General features: G+C 54.0%; 3 protein-coding genes across 10 annotated transcripts in view; 1 reads left to right on the top strand and 2 right to left on the bottom strand.

Moving 5' to 3' along the window:
• Positions 1-1,434, bottom strand: part of PTK7 (protein tyrosine kinase 7 (inactive)) — a 59,910-nt gene extending 58,476 nt beyond the window's left edge. The window contains exon 1 of the mRNA XM_082345477.1: positions 1,152-1,434. Within this exon, the coding sequence (XP_082201603.1) occupies positions 1,152-1,230 (79 nt within the window). The 5' untranslated portion in view covers positions 1,231-1,434. The remainder of the gene's footprint in view (positions 1-1,151) is intronic.
• A 1,203-nt stretch (positions 1,435-2,637) lies between these two features.
• On the bottom strand, positions 2,638-14,807 carry KLC4 (kinesin light chain 4). Of its 6 annotated transcripts, none has more exons than XM_082345484.1 (17): positions 14,721-14,807; positions 13,811-13,895; positions 12,833-13,114; positions 11,604-11,834; positions 9,898-9,979; positions 9,081-9,291; positions 8,544-8,631; positions 7,183-7,284; positions 6,756-6,929; positions 6,342-6,441; positions 6,089-6,141; positions 5,805-5,875; positions 5,517-5,625; positions 4,807-4,947; positions 4,390-4,505; positions 3,973-4,036; positions 2,638-3,111 (listed from the first exon to the last, which is right to left on the bottom strand). In XM_082345484.1, the coding sequence occupies exons 3-17, from the start codon at positions 13,088-13,090 to the stop codon at positions 3,061-3,063; spliced, it is 1,851 nt and encodes a 616-aa protein (XP_082201610.1). In that variant the 5' UTR covers positions 13,091-13,114; positions 13,811-13,895; positions 14,721-14,807; the 3' UTR covers positions 2,638-3,060. The 6 variants fall into 6 exon arrangements, with proteins under 6 accessions (XP_082201610.1, XP_082201609.1, XP_082201608.1 ...); XM_082345483.1 differs by having other exon boundaries at positions 14,240-14,782; XM_082345482.1 differs by having other exon boundaries at positions 13,811-13,860; positions 14,721-14,739.
• Positions 14,808-14,871: 64 nt separating this feature from the next.
• Positions 14,872-18,531, top strand: MRPL2 (mitochondrial ribosomal protein L2). 3 transcript variants are annotated; one of them, XM_082345499.1, is made up of 7 exons: positions 14,872-15,007; positions 16,287-16,455; positions 17,016-17,157; positions 17,267-17,382; positions 17,459-17,569; positions 17,848-17,921; positions 18,283-18,531. In XM_082345499.1, the coding sequence occupies exons 2-7, from the start codon at positions 16,326-16,328 to the stop codon at positions 18,493-18,495; spliced, it is 786 nt and encodes a 261-aa protein (XP_082201625.1). In that variant the 5' UTR covers positions 14,872-15,007; positions 16,287-16,325; the 3' UTR covers positions 18,496-18,531. The 3 variants fall into 3 exon arrangements, with proteins under 3 accessions (XP_082201625.1, XP_082201623.1, XP_082201624.1); XM_082345497.1 differs by having other exon boundaries at positions 15,006-15,145; XM_082345498.1 differs by lacking the exon at positions 17,459-17,569 and having other exon boundaries at positions 15,006-15,145.
• The last annotated feature ends 14 nt before the right edge of the window (positions 18,532-18,545 follow it).

Genomic DNA, 18,545 nt, shown 5'->3' with positions numbered 1-18,545 from the left:
GGCCACTCTTCAAAAGAGGAGGAAAGTGATAAGCTCGGACCAGGTCTCTTGGGCACAGTTCCCCCAGAGAGGGCTGCTGCCAGGATCATCACCAAAGATCTTGGGTTTTGGAAGGGGGCACGGGGTGGGAGGGGCATACTTCCAGTCCAGAGTGTTTGGGGTGTGCGGGTAGCTTGGCGCTTTCCTCTAAAGCACTTCAACACCTCGGTGGTGACTCTCAGGTGTGATCAAGCCAGGAAATAAAGCGGGGGGAGGGTTCGGGTCCAGTCTGCCCTAGAGATAGGGGCCACACCCTCATCAAAATGCTGAGGCCCTCCAAGAAGACAGAATGAACTCTTTTTGCCTTTTTGTCCGTAAAAAGAGAGATTTTCTTTCCTTGCTGGGGAGAGAGAGCATGGAAATCCAGGAAGGAGCAGAACCAACCCCGTCCGCACCTTTGCAGGCCAGCCATGCCCGATTTTGGCAGCGGCCTTCACACATGAGTCACCGAGACAGCCTGGGACTCTCAGCTCCCAGATCCGACCCTGGGAGGGAGTGGGCTCAGGGCTCGGGCCGGGAGCTGGAGGAGATGGGACGGACCCTCACTCTTCTTTCCCTTCTTCCGCCCTCACCAGCAGGGCCGTCTGGGTCCCCAGCCTGGCCCAGGAACTTGGAGGAGGGAAGCCGGGAGCGTCGAGCCGGCATAGGTAACAAAGCTCCGCGCCCCGCGCGCCGGTCGGTCCCGCATCCGGCCACAGGCCGGCCTCCCTCACCTAGGCTGAGCCTGCCGGGGGGACTCCATCTCCCCCACCCTCAGCCACCGCGCTGCACCCCCTAAGTGTGGGGGGGCGCCGTTTCTCCCCCGCAAAGAAACGCCCCACTGGAGCCCGGGAGCCAGCAACTCCCGTCAGTTCCCGAGCCAAACTCTCGGCTCGGGCCGGGAAAACTCCCGGGAGGCTGGAAACGCGTCCTCGCGGGCGCGGGGGCGAGAGGGGCCAGGCCGAGTAAGCGGGGGCTTCGCCATCTCCCGGCCGCCGGGACCTCGTCCCCCGCCCAGCGAGCCCCTGCCCCACGCCCGGGTGTCTCCCCCGCTCCAGTTGTCCAAGCCCACCTCCACGGCGCCCCCTTTGGCCCTAGGGGCTCCCGCGCTCCCCCAGCTCGCCGGGACTCACCGCCCAGCAGCGGCAGCAGCAGGACGCTGAGCAGGGGCAGCCAGCGAGGGCTGCTCGGAGTTCCGCGCGCGGCTCCCATCCCGGCGGGCCCGGGGAAGGGGGCGGGCGGGCGCACGGCGGGCTCACGGTCAGCGCTCCCCGGCGGGCCCAGGAGGCCGAGCGCACCGGAGCGCGAGTGCCGCTGCAGCAGCCGCAGCCAGAGTCAGAGCCCGAGGCGTCCCGAGCCGGAGCCGCGCGCGCCCGGTACCTCCGAGCCGTCGCGCGCCGCCGCCGCCGCCGCCGCCGCCGCCGCCGCCGCCACCGCCACCGCCAAGCCCCGCCCCGCGACGCCCCCTCGACGCCCCCCTCCCCGCCGTTGTGGGGAGGAGCTCCTAGTTGGGGGAGGGGTCTGGAGACGGATGGGGGACAGAGAGGAGGCCCCGGGGGAGTGTGGGGACCTGAGCGAGATAGGGGAGCGGATGCTGTGCCTACCACCTAGTGTGCAGGGACCTAAAGTGACTTTTGTAATTTCGTGGCTCCTGGGGAAGACCGTGGTTTCTGGGCTTTCCTGAGGGCTGTGACCAACAGTTCCCCCCAAATTCTCCGGGCGGGAGGGGAAAGGGTGGGCTCTGGCTCACTTCTCAGCAACCTGAAATCCGGAGGGAGATCCAGAACAGAAGGGTGTCCTTGGTGTCCCCAAGCAAGGTAACCTGGAGATACTGTGGAGCCCCAGGAGAGAAGTAGCCTGGAGAAGAGGAGGACCAGTGCATGGCTAGGGTCTGGTTTGGCTCTGGACCAATCTGAACCCAAAGGTAGAGAGAGACTGGGCTCTCTGAACACCAGGCTGAAGGCTGTTAAACTGACAAATTCATCCCAAGTCCATCTCCAGGCAGTCTGGGCTGTGTCAGGGCATGGCCAAGTCTCCAGCTGTGGGGAGGCCCAGTACAGCCCTTGTTCCAGGCGCCCCCCACCCCCAGCGCCACCACCCCCACATTCTTTCTTTGTTGTGAAAGCAGCAAGGGGTGTAGGAGGCGGGTCAGGAGGAGTCAAGCTTTGGAAGATGGGCCCCAGCTGCTGCTGGGCCTCCAGGATATGCCGAGAGGGTATGGATAGTAAGTGCCTCATCCCCCTCTGGCTCCGGAGGGCCCCCCAGGCCTGCTTAGACCTCCCTTCCCCCAAGCAGCTGGGAGGAGGAGGGGCCACCACAGAGGGCCTCACAGGCCAGGAGCAGTGGCGCCAGGACTCCAGGGTCCTGCCACATGGCCGCCACATGTCCCTGACAACCCAGTCCACAGCACCTTCTCCTTGGGTTGTAGGCCTCCCCCCATCCCCCAGACGCCTGCCTGCAGGCCCTGCTGGAGAGGATACGAACAGGGGAAGGAAGAGAGGAGAGATCCAAGAAGCAACATTCCTCCTATTGCCCCATCCATCACTGCCCCTCACCCTTCTGTGAGGGGCCCCAACACCACCCTTGCTTCCTACCCTCTTCAGTTAGGACTCAAGTGGCTGAATGGTTACCTGATTCTTTTATTTAGGAAAAGTGAAATACATGGACCTGAAGTGAGGCAGCAGAGGGAACAAGAGAGGCCAGGGCAAGGCAGGTTCGCTGGCCAGCCCCAAACCCTCTGACAGAAAAGCCAGCAGCAGGCTGCATCTCTGAGGTGCACACCTGCTCCTTACCCACTCTGGGGGCCCTAGTAGTAGAGCTAGCTACTCTAGAGGACCACAGGGTGGGGAGAGGATGTCCTGAGGGTCCTTCCTGAGGGGGATTCCTGAGGAGGGAGCTGAGACCCTAAGGGCAGCAGCAATCTTCTGGTTAACCGCTCCCCCTTCACTGTCCCACCTTGGGGCTGGAAGAGCCAGGAGCAATAGGGAATGCTGTGAGGGCTGTGTGGGGGACCCAGCAGACCTAGGGGGGGTGGGTTGAATGTCAGCTGCTTGAAGAGAGGTCCATACTGCTGGCACTGAGGCCTCGGGAGACCTGAAATAGACAATAGCATGCCATCAGCCCAGGGACCTCAGCCTCCCAAAGACTGTCCCCTGGAGTCTTATCCATCTCACGGCTGCAGTCTCTCTCTGGACCTAGGATGGAGCCTGTAACCTCAACCCCAAGCTCTGGGCTTTGTTTAGTCTTTGCTATGATTTCCCAGAAGGCCACAATCTGGTGGAGAAAATACCTGGAAGAACCACATGAATATTGGCATACACTTTGAATGTGTTGATACAGGTGGTCGTTTCCCATTAAAATGTCATTGCTACTTCTTTAACAGAGACTCATTTCTTGTTATATAACTTGTACAGTCTTTATACGATCTCTACAATATCATGATGTAAAAGTGCTTTGGGGTAACCTTATAGAGACTAATTCTCATCAATACATCCTTTGCATAATTTCTCACTGACATCGCTAATGAAATAAAGCAGAGAACTCTTCTCCAAAAAAAAAAAAAAAATGTCATTGCTGTTTTCTCAAATGGAGATGAGTTAATGCTTTTTTTTTCTTTCTCCCTTCTCATCTACTGCTGAGTCCCCAAGGTGAGGAGTATGGTGGCTATAGGGGGAGAGCAATTAGTATCCCCAAATCATTCCTGAATTATTCATAATTCCAAAGTACCCATTTAGAGAACATTCATTCCTGTTCCCCTCCTGATTAATTTATTTGCTACTATCTCTGGCCCAAAACTGTCCCTTGGCGGTCACCACCCCCAACAAGCTGCTTGATTCCTGTCTGCCCACCTCCAATTCCCTGGCAGAGCCTTCATCCCAGATGACTCTCCCCTCTCCCCACTGGGCTTATCCTTTCTTTCTCACCCACCAATACACTCATGAGCACTGCTCTCACCTGGAGGGGTGCTGCACTGGGTTGGTTCAGATAGTTCAAGGAGGCCGCCCGCTTCATGTTGCCGCTACAATGGAAAAGAAAGAATCGAGGCCTCTTCTCGTCCCATGGGTGGCCCTAACGCTTGGGACTCTTGGGCACCACCACACACACTCAGATCATTGCCTCCCCACCATCTGACCTCACCCCACAAATACATACACGCACTCTCTTGTCTTCATCAGTTACCAGCATCTGCTCAGGTACTGTTGTCCCCGCGCTGGGGCACCCATTTTTCCCACACTCTCTCTCCACGGCCACCCCAGTGACCTCCTCCACGTTTCTCTCCAAGATTCTTCTCCTCCAGAGATGAGGGGCCAAGCGGAGTTGGAGGCCAGGGTTCACCTGCCTACTCTGCCATATCTCAGTCTCAGGGTGTACCTGGAGGGCCGGGGCTCGGTCCCCTGGAGCTTCCTCACCAGGAGTTCACTGCTTCTACGAAGCACATCTCGGATCTTGCCCAGAGAGCCACTCCTCTGCAGGGCCCCGCTGCCATCCTGGCAGAGAGGGATGGGGAACAGAAGCTAAAGGGATCCCAGGCAGACTGGCCTCTGAGTCTACTCCTGCCATTTATTCTGCACACCTCCCCCTCCCCACCAAAGCCCAGCGACTGAAAACAAGAGCCTGGTCAACAGCTGGCTTGCAGAGAGACCCCTGAGAGGGATGGGCTAACTAAACTGGGATGGGGACAACGCCCCCTCCGACACGCACATCCTACACGCATCCTACAGGCTCAGAGCCTCTCACCACCACCAGCAGGAGAGGCAGGAGAGATCAAGGGGCGACGATCAGACTTACCCCTGACCACTCCACAGCCACTGAGGCATCTTCACCTCCCTCGAATTTCACACTGCCCCCAAGGCCCTCCTGGGAGGTCCTTCCACTGTCACCCTCCCCAAGCAGCTCAGCCACCTTGGTCTGGCTGATAGGGTCAGTGCCCTGGAAGGAAAAGGAAGGAGCTGGGACTTCCCACTTCTGAACTCCTCAGGATGGGGCTTCCAAACTTTTTCTCACCATCAGCCGCAACAAAGAAAACATTTTTCTTTGAGACTTCCCAGTACACGCACCTTTTCTATTTGCAATGCGTTCCCACATATAGATACACATCGATCTTTAGCTGAGGCCCACACTGAATTGATTTCAGGACCCACTGAGTCAAGACCCTCAATTTGAGAAACTCTGATTCCCCTCAACCACAACCCTCTCACCCACACTGCCCGTGCCCCACCTCAGAAGATTCTTCACGTTATTAAAAGGCAGGGCTTCCTATAATAGTCCCATTTAGTGAAGTGAACCTTGAACTTGGAGTCCTGACCACAAAGGGCAGGTAGGGGGTAAGAACACACTTAAAAAACAACCACAGTCACAAAAGAGTCTCACCTGCCTGTCCTGTCTTCCTCCTCAGCCTCTCCTCTTACCCTTCAGAGAGTCACAAGCAGCCTCAGTGGTCCTCCATCCTGTCCCCAGGGCCCTACCTTGCAGACCTCCTTCCCCTCCTGGTCTCTGACCTGTTTCCGGGAACGCAGGGCACATTCCTCCAGGGTCTCAGCTGCCTCCAGCTTTCCCTGGCGCCTGTACAGAGCTCCGAGGTTTCTCAGGGTTGTGTTTACTGTGGGGCTGTGACGGGGGAGACCAGGGAAGGAAAAGAAGACGGACTCAGAAAACAAGCAGGAGAGAGGGAGCAGAGCTAAGGCCGAGGGAAGGTCCAAGTGAAGAAGGGGAAGGTCCAGGAAGCTGGAAGCCGGGCTTGGATGGAGGGCATCGGAGGCCAAGCCGGCTGCTCACCCGCAGCTCACCTGCTCACTTTGCAGGCCTTGTACCAGCCTCCATACTCGGCGTAGGGCGTGCTGCCCTCACGGTGCCGGCTCTGCAGGAGGACAGAGCGGGAGGTGAAGCCAGAGATGAGAGTACCGAGACGCTGGGGTACAAGCTGGCGCAGGGCTGGGGTGCAGGCTGGGCTGGGGAAGGCACCATGCACCTGGGGCTGGTGCTTGGATGGGAAATGAGGAGCTGGGCTGGGGCAGGAGTAAGTCAGAGGCCCTGGTAGCCTCGGGCGCCCCAGGCTGGGCCCCCCACTCACTTTGCTCATTTCCTCCCGCTCCTCTGCATGCATCCAGATGGGCTTGTGGTCGTCTGAGGGTGATACATGGGATGGGGTGGCGAGGTTAGAGAACGGAGCTGGACAGTACGGGGGGAGCCAGGACCCAGAGGCCGACAGGGCTGGACTAAAGGGGTCTGGCTCCCCCTTGGGAACCATTGTGGTCAACCCCCCAACCTTTGGTCTGCATTTCCTTTCCTCCCTGCAGCTCCCTGCCCAGGCCCTCACCACTCACCATCCACAGACCCAAACTCCTGCACATGGGCACGGGTCAGGATCTCTTTGTAGAGTGTCTCAGCCTCAGCATACTTCCCTTGTTTCAGGTAACAGGAAGCCTGGGGGCAGGAAGGCAAAAACACAGGAGCAAGAGGTAGAGATAAGGTCTCGGCCAGGCCTGGGATTTCCACTTCTTGGTCTCTTTATGACTTTCCCCAGAGATCCACCTCACACCTCTTTGTCTAGCTGCAGGGTCCAGGGTGTTCCCACTCCACTCAACTCCCAAGAGGCTACGGAACTTCTGCCTTCCCACGGGAAGGAAGCAGACCCCTCAGCCCCAAAGGCAGCCCCAGAGCAGGGCACAAAGGCGATGAGGTCAGTGTACCAGACTATGATGCTTCCCCTTCCCTCCTCCCACCACCTTTGCCCTCACCAGGTTGTTCTTGGTCCGGGCTACATTAGGGTTGTCCGGCCCCAGCTGCCCCTCATAGATGGCCAGTGCCCGCCGGTAATAGCGCTCCACAGCCTCATACTTGCCCTGGTTTTGGCACAACAGGGCCAGGTTGTTCAGCTGCTTTGCCACATCTGGGTGGTTGGTGCCCAGGACCTGGAGGAGTACAAAGGACAGACAGATGGCTGTGATTATGCGTGTGCTTGTGTGTGTGTGTGTGTCTGTGCGTGTGCGTGTGTGTGTGTGCACGTGCCCATGCAGGGAGCAGGGGGAAGGGAATGATAGAACAGGGGATAAGGCAGAGATGGGGGGTGAGACGAAAAGAAGTGAGGGGCAAGGGTAGATCAGAAGAGAGATGGTGGAGGAGGGGTCACCACAACAGGGAAGAACAGGCAGAGGGCACAGGCACCTTTTCTCGAATCTCCAGGGCCCTCTGGCACAGCGGCTCCGCCTCCTTGTATTTGCCCCTCTTGCCATAAAGCACAGCCAGATTGTTGAGTGTGGCAGCCACCTAGGAAGACAGGCCTGCCCCCATCAGAAACTGGTGCTGCAAAGGACCTTGAACAGCAGGGTGCCACGCTGCACAACGCCCAGACAAATGGACTCTGCCACCCGAACCAGAGGCGGCGGAGGGGAAAGTACTGACCCCCGTGGCTCTGAGGTTCTCCATGGGGGTGGTATCACCCTCTAAATAGATTTGTGGACATTTCTGGAGGCAGGGTTTTTTTTGGTTGCCATAAATATTAGGAGCCTTTGGGGAGGCAAGGATGCTACAGATGTACTGCCTGTGTGGGACAGCTCAGGCAACTTTTGAATGTCCTGCCAGACTTTCAAACACTGAATATAAGCTTTGATACTTGGTGGGGGATATCAAGACAGGAGTTATGTTTTCTGAGTTACATCATCCCTGCCTATCACACGTCAAAATACAGGGAATTCTTTTCCCAAAGTCAGCTCAGGCATCTTTTGAAGGTCCTGCCAGACTTTCAAACACTGAATATAAGCTTTGATACTTGGTGGGATATCAAGACAAGAGTTATGTTTTCTGAGTTACATCATCCCTCCCTGTCTATCATGCATCATAACACAGGGAATTCTTTTTCCACAGTCAGCTCATTTTCAAAAATATCTTATTTCTCATTGTCTCCACTTTGACAAATCTAGCATTTGTCTTGGCATGCTATCCCTACTTAAGGTTATTTCTCTCTCTCTTATCACAGACAAGTAAATCTGGTCCATTATCACTTATTCTAACACTGGATTTTAATCTTGCACGCGCCAATTCTTCTGCTCTGTCATTTTTCTAATACGTACTTTTATGTAGAATGACTTACTGGTTTTACTTCTTCTAAATCTAAAGTTATTCAGTCATTATATATCAGACTACTATATTATGTCTTCTAGCATTGTTGTACTCAACACAACTGTTATTGTTTTGCATTTTCATTTTACTGTAATGTATTATACATATTATTTTATTATAAATTACTTTCCTCGTTTCTCTTTTATATTAATAGGGTACCATTCAACTTTTGAGGAAATTATACAGGTAGGTTGGTTACATTATCTACGAGTTAAGTTTTAGGAAAATGTTCATTATAAGAAGGATTCATTGGGTCTCAGAGAGTTGAGAACCACTGGGATCAGCAGACAGTGCCTGGGAGAAATGAGTCTTCATGCCTCCCTCCTGAGAACCCCCAGGGAGCAGGCTGAGGGAAGCAGATGAACAAGCTGAGAGAGCACAGGGGAAGGAGGGCAAGGAATACTGACAGCAGGGTGGTCCCGGCCCAAGGTGCTCTCCCGGATGCTGAGGGCATCATTCAGCAGGAGGGCAGCTTCCTTATACTTATTCTGGTCCCTGTAAGAGGACAAAAGGGGCAAGGGGTTAGCCCGAACTCTGGCCCTAAGCCATCTCCTTACTTCCTTCCCTTTGGGACAACTGAGGTACATTTAGGGATTGGGCCCCCCCATGAGGAGACAGGAAGCCTGGTGGGAGCAGTGAGAGGGGTTCACTGACACACGCTGAGAGTTGCCATGCCCAGAGAAGGCCATAAGGCATAAGATGCAAGAGGCAGAAACAGAGAAGGAGACCCTCCCCAGAGGAGAGATGAGAGAAGCAAAAAACCTGAGGGATGAGTATTCTCTGAGGTCAGGGGCTCAGGTATGAAAGAATAAGAGTCTGGTATAGACGAAAGCCCCCAGGTGGGAGGGAGAAGAGGTTCCCTGTGGAGAGGAGGCATGAGAGCCAAAGGCGGATCAAGGCGGGAACGTGGAGGCAGGTTCGTGCGAGGAGGAGGCCGTACTTACCGATACACCAGAGCTAGGATGTTGAGCATGGTGGCCACGTCGGGGTGGCCGCGGCCGGACGTGCGCTCCAGGTCCTCCAGTGCCTGCTTGCAGAGTGGCACAGCTACCTCATAGCGACCCTGGGCTGCATACTGGATCACCAGGTTGTGCAGTGTCCGCAACCTCGCCGGGATCTCATAGCCGCTGTGCTGGGCACCCGGGCCACGGGACACTACACCATCGCAGAAAAAGACAGGAGACTTCCTCAGATGACGCTGCCTCTCCCTTTGCTGTCTGCCCTCCCCACCCCACTCTAAGACTTGTTCCGTGCCTGTGCCTACCCCCCACCAGGCTCCCGACATAGACCTGCCTCAACTGCTACTCTTTTGCCCACTCCCTTGCCCCGTGCCCATCACAATCCCATTTGTTCACCCAGTCATTCGTTCATTCAACAAACTACTCAATAAGCATGAGGCACGGGCTGTGCCAGGGATACAAAGATAAGAAAGACCTGGTCCTTTCCCTTGAGGAGCTCATGCTCTTCCCCTCTGGGGCCACTCTTCCACTCGACTGTGAGCTCCTTACTGGCGAGACCTGTGTCGTGCTCATCTTCGTCTCCCTGGTGCCCAGCACAGTGCCTGACACAGGCTAAGTGCTTAATACATGTTGATGAATAAGGGGGAAGCTGAGGAAATCAAAGTACTGGTCCCTGGCCCATCTCCAGAGGAAGTGGAAAACCTATTCCTGGATGGTGAGCATCCTGTGTTCAGGGTGGGCCACAGCTGCGACCAGCCTCCTGATGCCCCCCTTCACCTTCCAACTCCAGAGGCAGACTCACAGCCATTGCTGGGGTCCTCTTCCTCCTCATTGGGGAAGAGGTCATCCAGGGAATCCTTGGAGGCATCACCTTCCTTCTCCTCCTGGAAGGGAAGAAGCAGCATGTCTGGGCCAAGATAGCCTCAATAGCCTCTTCAAGCCCCCTCTAAACCATGAAATCATTGACAGGTGGGGCCTAGGACAAGTCCCTTGTTCATGTCCCTGCCCCTGGGAAGGCCAGCATCTGTCCCGCCAAGCTTAGGCCTCTCTTGTTCATAAAAAATGAGAGATGGGGACTTCCCTGGCGGTCCAGTGTTTAAGACACCATGCTTCCACTGCAGGGGGCACAGGTTCGATCCCTGGTCCGGGAACTAAGATCCCGCATGCCGCACGGCACGGCCAAAAAAAACAAAAAATAACAACAACAAAACAAAAACGAGATGCTTCAGCCAAAATCTCATGACTTTCCCTTCCTTCACATCCAGAGGGCTTCCTTCCTTCCTTCCTAAGCACCCTCATCCTCCACCTCTCTCCCCCTCAACTCTTGTAATTATAGTCCCGTGTTGATCCCTGTGTGTTTACACTGATTACATGTCTGTCCTGTCTCTCCTGGGGGCAGAGGTATGTCCTATCTTATTGACACGTACCCAAAGTGTCTAGCTCAGCCTGACACCCTTCATCTGCCACCACTCACTCTGAATGTAGTGCCCAATCCTCACTGAATAACCTACTTTCACACCAGGCAAAAATGCTTCACCCCACCAGGCACTGCAGCCTTGTACAAACACTTTCAACTCTCCCGCCCAGATTCACCAGTGTGTCCCATACAAATCATCCCACTTTCCCTGGGTCAGACAACCTTTCCAGCCCTGGAGCGTTATCTATGAATCTATCTCACACACACACACACACACACACCCCGGTCTAGAAAGCTCCTCCCTCTCCCTCATAGACGACCAAAATCCATCCCAATTCCTAAACCAAAGAAAAAAATAAATAAAATAAAAATTTAAAAATCCAACCTAAATCTTGCCCATCCCTGCTTCCCACCTCCTCTGTGAATCTTTCAGACCATTCCAGCCCCCAGGAACCTATCTCCTTGGGATCCCTCCCACACTGACTGAACCACTCCTCCAGCACTGGGCACTTGCTGTTTGTGTTGTCACATACGTGTTCTCACATGTAAGCCTTGTTCCTACAGCTACACGATAAGCTCAAGAAGGCAGAAACTCTCTTTTGTAGTTCCTTACATCTACCTGCCACACATCTTCTTGCATTGCCTAAGGCACAGAGATATATAAATGCCTGTTGAGTGAGGGTTAAATTCCACACATTTTGAGAGCAAATTTTAGGACTTGCTCAACGGGGCTGTGCTTTCCCTAATTGCAGAGCTTAGGATTCTGAATTGGAATTGTCCAAATGCTTATCTGTCCCCCGCAAAAAAACCTATTATTGTCACAGCAGGAACTCTGCCTTGTTTACTTTGCATCCCCAGCAGAGTGCACTGCGCCTGACTTATAGTAGTCATTTGATCAAATGTTGACTGAATGAGTGACCCTTGTTTCTCCCTTGCTGCCATCTGGAGTTGGTGTCAGGACCTGAATTCTGCCAGGTGGGGGCAGGCTGGGCAGGGCTGCTGGCCCTTGTGGATGATGGAGCAATTGCCCCCACGTTTGTGGTGACTCCCAGCTGTCCGCCCCCGAGCCAGCCTCGCCTGCACATGCTCACCGCGGTGTGCCCATCCTCGTCATACTGACGCAGCTGTCCCAGGAACTCTAGGTGCTTCTTTTCCTCCTCCAGCTGAGCCACGGCCTGTTCGCTGCGCTGCAGCCGCTGCTGGGTGCCTGCCAGCTCGTCCCGGAGCCACTGGTTCTCCTGGCACAGCCGCCGGACCTGAGCCCGCAGCTTCTGTTTCTCCGACTCCACTGTGCTCAGGTGGTTGGCCAAAGCCAGCATCACCTAGGTGGGCAATCCTGTGAGCGCTGGGCTCTGGATAGGAGTGTTGAGGGATAGGCGGGAGAGAAGCCGGCAAGACTGGCAGGGGCCAGGAGGAAGGGTTGGGTAGTGATGACTCTACCTTCAAAACATACCCTGAATCCAATTTCTCACCACCTCTAGAGCTACCGCCCTGGGCCAAGCCACCATCAAGTCCCACCTGGATTATGAGAATTGCCTCCTCACTGGCCTCCCTGTTTCTGCCCTTGTTCCCCTAGAGTCTGGTCTCAACTCTGCAGCCAAATGATCCTTTTAAAATGTTAAACCACATCACTTCTCCACTCAAAACATTCCAATAGCTTCCGTCTCACTCAAAGTAGAAGCCAAGTCCTTACGAGGGCCTACGGTATCACAGGATCTGTCCCCTGCCTCCACCACCTCTCCAACTTCATTTTCTATTTTGCTTGTCCTCATTCACTGTCCTGTAGCCACACTGGCCCCTCAGTGAACTCATCGGGAAGGCTCCAGGTCGGGGCCTTTGCACTTGCTGTCCACTCTGTTTAGGATGCTCTTCCCCCGTTTACTGTATGACTCATTCCCTCATCTTCAAATCTTTGCTCAAATGGCGCCTTTTCAATGAGGCTTTTATTGACCACCCTATCTCAAACTGTATCCTCTCCCCATACGCCCCAGTCCCCTTCCTTGCTTTATTTTTATCCTTTCATCCTTAACAGTTATCATTGCGGCATACTGAATCACTTATTTATTCGTGTATTGTCTGCCTCCCCCAGCTAGAATGTAAGCTCCAAGATGGCAAGGTTTATGGCTGTTCTTGTTCAGTGATGTGTCTCTAGTGTCCAGGAGAGTAGTGCCTAGCACATGGTAGAGGCTTAATACATATTTACTGGGTGAATGAATGCAAGCAATTAGGACAAGGGGATCCCAAGTGACCTCAAAGCCCTAATCAGACAACTGCTCCTCCATCTACCCTGGGCCACTTGGCACCACCTCCTCCCCCTCACCTGGGCCTCACTCAGCCCCAGCTCGATGTTTTCCATGGAACGGCGCAGCTGCCGGGCCTTCTCATGCACCAGCCCTTCTTCATGGCCTCCCTGCTGCAGACACTCGATGGTTTGGGAGAGGCTTTGCAGCACAGCCTGGTGTTCACTGTGGAGGGCCTCCAGCCCTTGGCTCACCAGACGAGTGCTCCCCAGGATCTCCTCCTGGCTGAGCCGGTGCCCTGCAGGCTCATCCCGCTGTCCCAATACCAGGCCCGACATCCTGGCTGGGGGACCTTGCCTGGGCTACAGAGAAACAACAGAGCTCAGGCGGGGTAAAGATTGGAAAGAGTGGCTGAGCGCCTTGGGCGGGAGGGATCCAAATGAAGGGACGAGAACCAGTAGGGGGGGGACCCTGTGGTTTAATTGGAGAGAGAGAGTGACCAGTGGGGGGGTAGCCTGTGATGACACCAGACACAAAGCTAAGGTCATGAGACAGAGAGAGGGAGGCAAATTGACGTGAATGAAAAACTGTAGAAAGAACAAAGGTGCTGAGAAGTAGCAGAGGGATTTAGAACTAAGGAACACAATAGAAAAGGAGCTGGAGAGAGAGCTTGGGTTAGCAAAAGGAATCAGGAAAGACAGCACTATAGGGAACACAGAGGGTGTCCGAGAGAGCTGCAAAGGGAATGGAGTTAAAGCAGACCAGAGGTATGCAGAAAATAGTGCAAAGTTTTCAAAACAGGGGAAGGAATAGGTTTCAAAGTTAAACCAAGAAAGAGAGGGACAGAAAAAGAGAGGAGCCTTCATCACAAGACCCAGATAAGAGGGGCCTAGAGGCTCAAAGTCTTCAGGTTGCGTCACCCATGGGGCTAACTAAGCCTAGCATCTCCAAACCTGGTCAGCTCTGCCTCTTTCCCCACTAGCCTGAAACCCCAGGTCTCAGGCTGTCTTCCTGCTTCCTCAAAAGGGCCTTGTTTCTCATCTTTGAAGTTTTCTTACCTGTATATAGCCCTTGGTTGTGGTGTTCAGGTGGGAGCTCAGAAGAAACTCTGTTCAAACAGCCAGGAACTCAGAAGGATCTGCCCTGCCCAAAGTCCAGAAGCCCAGAGTTCCCACCCCTTCTCTCACCACTTCACAGCCACCCAGAGGACCTGGCATGGAGCCCCACCCAGGACAAACGCCCTCCCTCCCCTGCCTACAGGTCTTCAAAGACGACCAATGTCCCTCCTCCTTCCCCAAGCCAACCTCCCACCCCAAGCCTGGGGAGCTATTTTCTCCCAAGAAGGGAGTGAGATTTGATCTGAGACCTGCGGCAAGGGGCGTGCCTGGGAAAGGGTGAGGAGGAAGACCTGGTCACTCCTAGCCCAGTCATTTCTATGGTTTTGTGTCTATCACGATCACATACTAACTGTCTCTGAGAGGAGTCACCTTAGGGTGCCTCCCAGACGCCCGATGATGCAGGGAAGAATGGCAAGTCTTCTGAGCGGCTGCGGGATCACAGGGAAACGCGGCGCTGGGAGCTGGTCTCCCGGGCCTGGGAATGCGGTGGAGAAGTGTCCCAGGCTGTCGACCTGCCCTGAGGCCCAGGGTGGGGATAGAGTGAGATGGGCAGGGGTGACGGGAGGTGGTGCGGGTGGACGGCCGAGGTCCGCGTCACGGACGAGGACCCGGGCCTGACAATCCCGAGGTCACTGAGTCAGTCTGTAGCGCAGGGGGCGGGGCAGGCCGTCTGTCCCTCTGTCTGGACGCCGAGGGGCGGGAAGAATCGCGGGGAGGGGTGGAGTTTTTAAGGCTGACTGGAGTTGTGTAAGTTCGGTCGGAGGGGCTCATTTGTTCGTTTGTCTGGGAGTGCAGGAAAGAGGTAGCGGGACTTCAACTCTTAGCCCCAGAGGTACCCTCAAAGACTCACCCGCAGTCCGTCGGTCTGGCTGCCGCTCTTGCCGGTACTGCGCCTTTAAATCCATCATGGCTGCCGCTCGAGGCAATTGTTTTGACGGCTCCAAGGGGCGGGGCCTGTTCCACAGTCACGCGACCTAAGAGCCACCCGGGGATTGGCTCTACCACGAGCAGGGAGCATAAGAGGTGTGTGTCCCGCTTTGTCTCGGGTTCTCTGACCGCCTCTTTCTACGTCATGAAGGAGCGACGGAACGGGTACCTGTTAGCGTCATCCAGTAGCACCAGGCGGCCTGGCTAAAGGTAATGGTGGCGTGCTGAGCCCAGTCGAGCCTGGCCCAACTCATGGCCTTGCGGGCACTGACCCGCGCTCTTGGCTCTCTGAGCCTGAAGCCCCGGATTGCCGCCGTCCCCGGCCCAAGCCTGCTCCTGGCCGCCCAGGTAATCGACCTTACCCGGGAATGTGGCTGTTTCCGTTCGGGCAGCCGGAGAGGGGGCTCCAGGAGAAGCGAGGTGGGGGATGCGAGTCTGGTTAGGAGTCACGCCGGCCTGTGACCTTGGATAAGTCACTCTCAGCCTCAGCTTTCTCCTCTGTAAGTGTTGCTATCTCACAGGGTCCTTGGATTCCTCAGACAAGATACTGGAGGTGAAAGTGCTTTACAGACAAATGTACAGGTTTCAATAATAACTAACATTTATTGTCTCTCATAAGCCAAGCATAAGTAATAGACGTTTTAAATAAATGAATTCCTTTTAATCACTTTATAAATTAGTTATTATATTCCCATTTTACATATGAGAAAACATAAGTAGTCGAAGGTCATACACCAACCATTGGAGCTAGGTAATCTGGCTTCAAAGCCTGGGCTCTTAACCATTATTATAACCATTAAGGATGAGTTACTACTGAGATTAGAGAATTCAGGGCAAGATACCAAGAATAGGAGCCTAACATGAAGATATCTCAAGGTTCCTAGTGGGCGACTGGTGAGTTACAGAAAAGAGAAGTTAAGTCTTACCTCCCCTGGACCTTTCAGACTTATGGTAGAGTTTGGCAGATGCATACTTAAAATTCAAAACCAAACCAGCCTACTTTGTGAAGTGCTGGGAATTCAGCAGGGAACAAGACATAAATGATCTCTCCCCTCCATTCATATCTGAAAAACTCTCAGAAACATGCAGCAAAATGGGCAAAAGGTGCTGATGCCAATGGTGGTACATGGGTGTATGGAAGTTACCAGCCCTGGAGAAGGGAGTTGTTTAGGGAAGGAAAAGTTTCTTGGAGAAGGAGAGTTTTGAGCCAAATTTGGAAGAAGATGCACCAAGGGGAGAACATTCCATTGAAGAAATACTTCAGAGGTGAGAGGATCAGATGAGGAGAGGTAATCAACACACATACACCTGGATAAACATTCCGAACTGGTATTTGTGCAAGCTGTGATGGGTGGAGTTTTTGGATAGCTGGTCTGGGACTTCCAGGAGGAAGGAGGTTACAAGCTAAACTTTGTGCCCTCTCCCTTGGTTCTGTGAAGCTTTTCTTTCAATTAGCTTTCAAGTGAAAGAGATTTCTGTTTATCTCTAGGTGACAAACAATGTCCTCCTTCCGCTGCCCTCTCCCTCGATGTTGCTTCCCTGCCGCCCAGTCCTTACCTCTGTGGCCCTTAGTGCTAAGTTTGTGTCCTGGAAGAGTCGTACCAAGTATACCGTTATGCCAGTGAAGATGAGGAAGTCCGGGGGCCGAAACCACACAGGTGGGAGCAAGGACAAGAAGATTTCAGCAGTAAAGGGCAAAAACATGGTAGGATCCTAGGCCTGTATTTTGATACAGGCAGAGGAATGTAATTAAAAAGCATTTATTGGACTCCTTCTGCATGTAGTATGTGTGTAAGAGTGAGAGAGTAGAATACAAAGCAACAAACAAGTGGTCTGTGCTCCTAAAGATAATCTAGGTAGTTGAAGAAAACTGGACGTACTCAGGAAGTTATATGACATTCCTCTTCACACCCTTCAAAAATTGACAATAGTTGAAATTGAACACAAGTTACATGGCTCTCAGTAAACTTACTGAATTCAGTAATTTGTAGAGATTTTATCTGGATGTTCTATACAATTTCAATATCATAATTATGTTTTTACCAAGCTCCATGTAGGTGTTCACCCTCACCCCCATTGTGCTGTGCAAATTTTTATCATTTTCTGCTTGTGTCATAATGTTGGGGAGCGCTGCTCTCTGCCTAGGATGGGTCTGTTCTCAATGCTGGGAACTGACTCGTCTGACCAGGGTCATGTCCCTGCACTGTCCTGACCACAGGCCGAATCCAAGTGCACGGTATCGGTGGGGGCCACAAGCAACGTTATCGAATGATTGACTTTCTGAGGTTCCGGCCCGAGCAGGAATCCAAGCCAGGACCCTTTGAGGAGAAGGTCATCACTGTCCGCTATGATCCCTGTAGGCAAGTTTGGGATGTGAGGTGGTGGTATGGCTGAATGACTACTCTGTGGCTTTTCAGGAGATGTGAGGCTGCCTAGATGGTCTGCTTACCTGTGCCTCACTCTGAACAGGTCAGCAGACATAGCTCTGGTTGCTGGGGGCAACCGGAAACGCTGGATCATTGCCACAGAAAACATGCAAGCTGGAGATACAATCCTGAACTCTGACCACATAGGCCGAATGGCAGGTGAGAGATGGCCGCCAGATGTGTGTGGGCTGGGAGGCTGCAAGGGTTCTGGTGCTGATGAAATACTGTCTTTTAGTTGCTGCTCGGGAAGGGGATGCACACCCTCTTGGGGCCTTGCCAGTGGGGACCCTCATCAACAATGTGGAGAGTGAGCCAGGCCGGGGGGCCCAGTATATCCGAGCTGCAGGTATGAAGAAAGGAGCTGCTTGGGATCTTACAGTTTGGAAGGCCAAGGGGGACCTGAGGTTGCAACTCCCTGAACCCATGGGCCCACATCTGGTCCACTGGCAGAGGAAAAGAAGGAAAAACAAGGCTGAAGAGGTGCTTGTGTTTTGACCTAAAACCTTACATGCATCCCGCTTCAGTGTTTCTCCTCCTCAAAGCGTGTGGAGTGTGGTCCCTTGGAAATCTGCCCTCCACCTCCTGCTCTGTGGAGGGTCGCAAAGCTGTTTCTCCCTTTCCCAGGGACCTGTGGTGTGCTGCTACGGAAGGTGAATGGGACAGCCATCATCCAGCTGCCCTCTAAGAGGCAGATGCAGGTGTGTGTGTGGGGTGCAGGTTCGAGGGATCAGCGAGGGAGGAATTTTTGGAATGTACCTAACCTGTGCAGGATAGCTCCCAGGTGTTTTATGTTGAGAACTGCCTCGAGCTGGGTCTGTCCTTTTCTGCCTTGTGACTAGGCGTGCCTTTTCAGGCTGGCACCATGATGGAGTAGGGAACAGTGCCTTTTGTTTTCAACTACTGTAGGACCTGCACTCAGGTTCAATTATGTTGTGCTTTCCCCCTCTCCTCTCCCTTCTCTCCTTGAGTGTTAAGAAGTCTCCCAAGAGTCCATGCCCTCAACAATGTCAGGCTCTTTCCCCCCATGGTGCATTCGTCTCCATCTGCTTTCTCTGTCAGGTGCTGGAAACGTGCATAGCAACAGTGGGCCGAGTATCCAACGTTGATCATAACAAACGGGTCATCGGCAAGGCCGGGCGGAACCGCTGGCTGGGAAAGAGGCCCAACAGTGGGCGATGGCACCGCAAGGGGGGCTGGGCTGGCCGAAAGATCCGGCCACTGCCCCCCATGAAGAGTTACGTGAAGCTGCCCTCAGCTGCTGCCCAAAGCTGATATCCCTGGACTCTAATAAAATGGCCCCCATTTTTATCTGTTTCTGGGTT

The sequence above is a fragment of the Balaenoptera borealis genome (assembly GCF_965194805.1).
Source record: "Balaenoptera borealis genome assembly, chromosome: 12".
NCBI lineage: Eukaryota > Metazoa > Chordata > Mammalia > Artiodactyla > Balaenopteridae > Balaenoptera > Balaenoptera borealis.
Note: the sequence above shows the minus strand (reverse complement) of the source record. Positions and strands in the feature narration are given on the sequence as shown.